General features: G+C 43.6%; 1 protein-coding gene across 1 annotated transcript; it reads right to left on the minus strand.

Annotated features, from left to right (window-relative positions):
• Positions 1-529: 529 nt before the first annotated feature.
• On the minus strand, positions 530-2,637 carry LOC114083601 (beta-defensin 105-like). Its single transcript, XM_071609328.1, has 3 exons — positions 2,568-2,637; positions 2,232-2,273; positions 530-660 (listed from the first exon to the last, which is right to left on the minus strand). The coding sequence occupies exons 1-3, from the start codon at positions 2,635-2,637 to the stop codon at positions 530-532; spliced, it is 243 nt and encodes an 80-aa protein (XP_071465429.1).
• Positions 2,638-4,248: the final 1,611 nt, after the last annotated feature.

Below are 4,248 nucleotides of genomic sequence, written 5' to 3' on the forward strand. Positions count from 1 at the left end.
TATAATCTTGACTCCAGTGAGAAAGTACAGAAAAATAATTCATGAATTCTAGGCACTCCACAGATACATACCAGTGCCTGGTTCAGTGAATAGCTATTCCTATTCATTCATGTCTTTATTTTTTTTTGCGGGTGTGGGGGGGAGATTAAATGCAGGGCCACCCAACCACTGAGCCACATCCCCAGCCCTATTTTGTATTTTATTTAGAGACAGGTTCTCACTGAATTGCTTAGTGCTTTGCCATTGCTGAGGCTGGCTTTTGACGCATGATCCTCCTGCCTCAGCCTCCTGGGCTGCTGGGATTACAGGCGTGCACCACTATGCCTGGCCCATGTCTAGATTCTTTTTTTTTTTTTTTTATAAAAGATCATTTGAAAACTAAACCTAGACAAGGAAACCAAAACAAGGAGAGAAAGAAATGAGCATGATCTTGAAACACTCACAATATGACTTGACTAGGCCTCAGACTTCTTTTGACCTTCCTTGAACATCCAACCTGTTCTCTTTCCAAGGCCCAGAGCCTAGTCTGCTACCTCAGGATCTTGGGTCTGCAATAGAAAAAGTTCAACCTGCAGTTTCCATAAATCTTCTCACCCTCCAGGCAAATCTTCCTGCATTTGCCACGACCAAGCCTGCAGGTCTCACAAACAGCAAGCTCACCTGTGCCAAGAAAGAGTGGCTGACAAGGTTTTCCTGGCCATCTGTGGAACAGGGAACAGGTCAAAGCCACCAAAAGGAGAGAGGGTTCAGATGTGTGGTCATAAGGCATATCTCCAAGACCTCTCCCAGATTCTTCAAAGAGCTTGTGTTCTCTGTGCCGCGTCCGGCTAACGGAGCCGAGTCCGGCGAGGGACGGCGGGGTTAAAAATACACAGGACACCAAGGTTCTTCATCCAGGAGGGAGCGTGTGTGCGCTTTATTGCCAGATTTGTTCCCCTTATATATCTTTTTAACAGCTGCAGGAAATTACTCAAAAGTGAGGAGGGGAGAGTAATAACTACGTCCTTGGATTACCGTCACGTCACCGTCCCCTATCAGGAGGCTCGAACAGGTCAAGATGTTCCCGAGACACATATGTGCGAGGCGGATAAACAGGGAACCGCAAGCCTGCGTCATGGCCTTGTGAGCTGGCCACGTTGACATGCATAACAAAGAACTGGGGGTTGAGTCCCCAGGGGCCAGGGCGGGCCTACTATCAGCACTCTGTATTTTGGAGTGGGGAGGATTATAAGGAAGAGGAACCACGATCCCTCCTGTCCAAAAATTTCCAGTCTTGTTCTCATCAAAAGGAAGTAATAGGCAAAGTGTTACAGACCTCGAAAACACCCACCTGAAACACTGAGAGTTTTGTAGGTGTAAATGGAGAGGGTATCTTGTGGTTGGGAAGGGTCTTTGAAAACAGAATGCAGAGTTTCAGGCTGGATACTTGTTGGGGCTTCATAAAGGCAGAGCATCCTCAATAAGTGGCTCATCTGTCCTGCAGGCATTCTAGAAACACCTGCCTGCAGTTTTTATTTGTTTAGTGGTTAAATGAAATGAGTGATGTGAGGATGTTGGGTGGTGGTATGCCTGCCTCTGGGGTGGAGATTAAATGAGACAATCCTTGTCACAACAGAGTGCCTGGCACACGGACAGCCAGCACTCAGTGGGCAGCACCCTCAACACCTCTCACTCTGAAATGCCGTCCAAATTCTTCTCACAGTTTCCCAGGAATACTCTTCAATTCTGCTCACAATGTGCTGTCCTCCTGTGTAAGACAACTCCCCAGGGAGAGGTCTGGGCTCCTCATTTTGAATGCTCTACTGAGTGAGGGTCAGCTTTCACTGACCAGTCCTCTCTATCTATTCCATCCTCCATTCACCAGAAACATGTGTTTGTGACAGTCCTTGTTAGATCTGGACTTAAGAGACGAGCAGCTTGATCTCAGGCACTGCTAATTGGCTGGTGTGGGATTGAACCCATGCTCCACGAGCATATGGGAAAAGTCCCTGGGTCCAAATCCTCATGGCCAAAGTAATACAGTCCAGAAACAAAAATATGGTTCTGTGAAATGGAAAAATCCAAATGTGGTGCTGGGAACAAGAGGAAGAAATGATAGAATTGGAGGATTGGAGTCCAGGCCCTTCTCTTCCACTCCTACATGGCTTCCTTGGTTTCTCAAGGCAGAGAGAGCTCCAGAGCCAGAGTTCCCAAGAGAAAAGGAGAAACTATACTCAAAGGATTTCACCTACCTCCAGGAAGTGACTTGTAATAATCAAGACCCGCTCGGCACCCTAAATTTAAAACAAAATACATAATAGAAACAAATATCAACACAGGAAGTAACATCACATAAAACCAGGTTCCCACCCTGGAGGCTGCACATCAGTGTCTACAGGTGACAAAGATGCAATCTGCATTTTGTTTCTTAGGACAAGAATTCCTGTAACCAGTCAGACCAAGTTACAAAAACAAAAACCAAACTGGTGCCAGGTGCACCTGGCTCTTAGATGATTTTAGGGTGGGACATAGAAGAATAATCAAGCTTTATGATCTGCCTCATCAAAATTCTATCCATTTTAATTTACCTGATGGAAACTGAGCCAAAACAAAGAACAAAGCAATGACAAAATAAAACATCTTCCTGAATGGAGCCATCTTTGAAGGGAAACTCCTCAGAACAGAGGTTCCAGGTTTCTTGGAGAGTACAAAAGGCTCATTTATATTTTATGTAATGGGGTGTGCCCTTGGTCAATGAAGTGAATCAATGAAGAAAGCACAATTGTATGCTCCATTTGCCAGGATCAAGGCTGGACAGCATAGATAAAAACGCTGGCACCCATCAGCCTTCCATTGGGGGAGTCTGAAGGTCTGACCAGTGTCTTGGAGTGGACGCCTGGCTAGGAATTGGAGCACCAGAGTCTGTCCCGTTCCACTGCTATCACTTTCATATTCATCTCCGCACCTTTGCCTAACTTTTTTAAAACACTTTTTCAAGTGCATTAATTCATAGTGAGCCTTCCCTGACCTATAAAGGGCACATGTGATGATATTTTTACATCTGCTGCTGTGGCTTGCAGCAGTTCATCTTCGGGAGCTAGGCTGGCACTTGTGTGCATAGAAGATAAGGGGTTGAGCCAAAGGACTTCACCATTTAGATGTTTTAATAACCTGGAGCAGTCCCAACTTCATGGGCATATGACCAAGTCACATAGTCCCCTGCCCACCCACTAGGACTTAATGCTCTGAAGCTGCTGTGTTGAAATTTATAGAAATTTGTCTTTAAACGTCTGATGGGATAGTGCCACTGGACTTTACACACTGTCTTTGAAGAGAGATCTACAGGATAGGGGTTCAAGATTTCCTGGAGAGGACAAAAGGCTCATTTCTGTTTTAACATAATGGGGTGTGTGTGCCCTTGGTCAATGTAGACAATCAACAAAGAACCTCTGCAAGGGTCTGGGATGGCCTCTGGTATTCCTGTGTCCAAGAAAGCAAACAGCAAATAAATGATATTATGTCATATTGTAAGACCTGTGGAAAAAGTAAAAAGCTTTATATTTTGGTATTTAAAAAAAAATTATATTAGTATATATCAATTGTGTAAAATAATGAGTTTGGTTGTGACATTTCCATATGGACATACAATATACTTTGACCATCATATCCACCCTCTCTTACCCTCCCCTGGCACCTCCCCTGGGTTTCCACTTCCCTAATAGCCCCTTCTTTTATATTGTCTTTATTTTATTTTATTTTATTTAGATTCCCCACATGAGAGAAAACATGCAATCTTTCTGATTCTGGCTTATTATATTTAACATGATGATATCAAGTTCCATCCATTTCTCAAAAATGATATGATTCTTCTTTATGGCTAAATAATAATCCATTGTGTGTATCTCCTTTTCTATATCCATTTTGATAGATTTAAGGAAACTTTTTCTGCTATTTTGAACAAAGGATCTTTCATTTTAATTTTTTAGTAAGCCACTTATATTATATAGCTGCTCTTGAACTGGAGTAAACGTCCAGTTGTAGAAAAAGAACATGATGGTTGACCCTCTTAGTGCTGCCCTGAGTGAAAGACTTGTCCTCACACTGGGAATGGCAGGGCCTCTTTGCTACTTTAGTGGGTCCAATGTGAACCCTGTCTACTGGTCCCTGTAGCTCACAGCTTCCTGGCTCCAAAATCAAATTTTTTGTATCTCCAATTAGTTTAAATATAGCCCAAATGAGCATATAATCAGCCCTTTAGAGCCTGCCTGC

The sequence above is a fragment of the Marmota flaviventris genome, chromosome 3 (assembly GCF_047511675.1).
Source record: "Marmota flaviventris isolate mMarFla1 chromosome 3, mMarFla1.hap1, whole genome shotgun sequence".
Taxonomy (NCBI): domain Eukaryota; kingdom Metazoa; phylum Chordata; class Mammalia; order Rodentia; family Sciuridae; genus Marmota; species Marmota flaviventris.

Excerpts from the sequence above, each read along its gene's own strand:
- LOC114083601 (XM_071609328.1), bottom strand. The coding sequence starts at position 2,637 with ATGGCTCCATTCAGGAAGATGTTTTATTTTGTCATTGCTTTGTTCTTT. Across the intron at positions 2,274-2,567 it reads TTTGGCTCAGTTTCCATCAG|GGTGCCGAGCGGGTCTTGAT; the intron begins GTAAATTAAAAT and ends TTTTAAATTTAG. Across the intron at positions 661-2,231 it reads TTACAAGTCACTTCCTGGAG|GTGAGCTTGCTGTTTGTGAG; the intron begins GTAGGTGAAATC and ends TTCTTGGCACAG.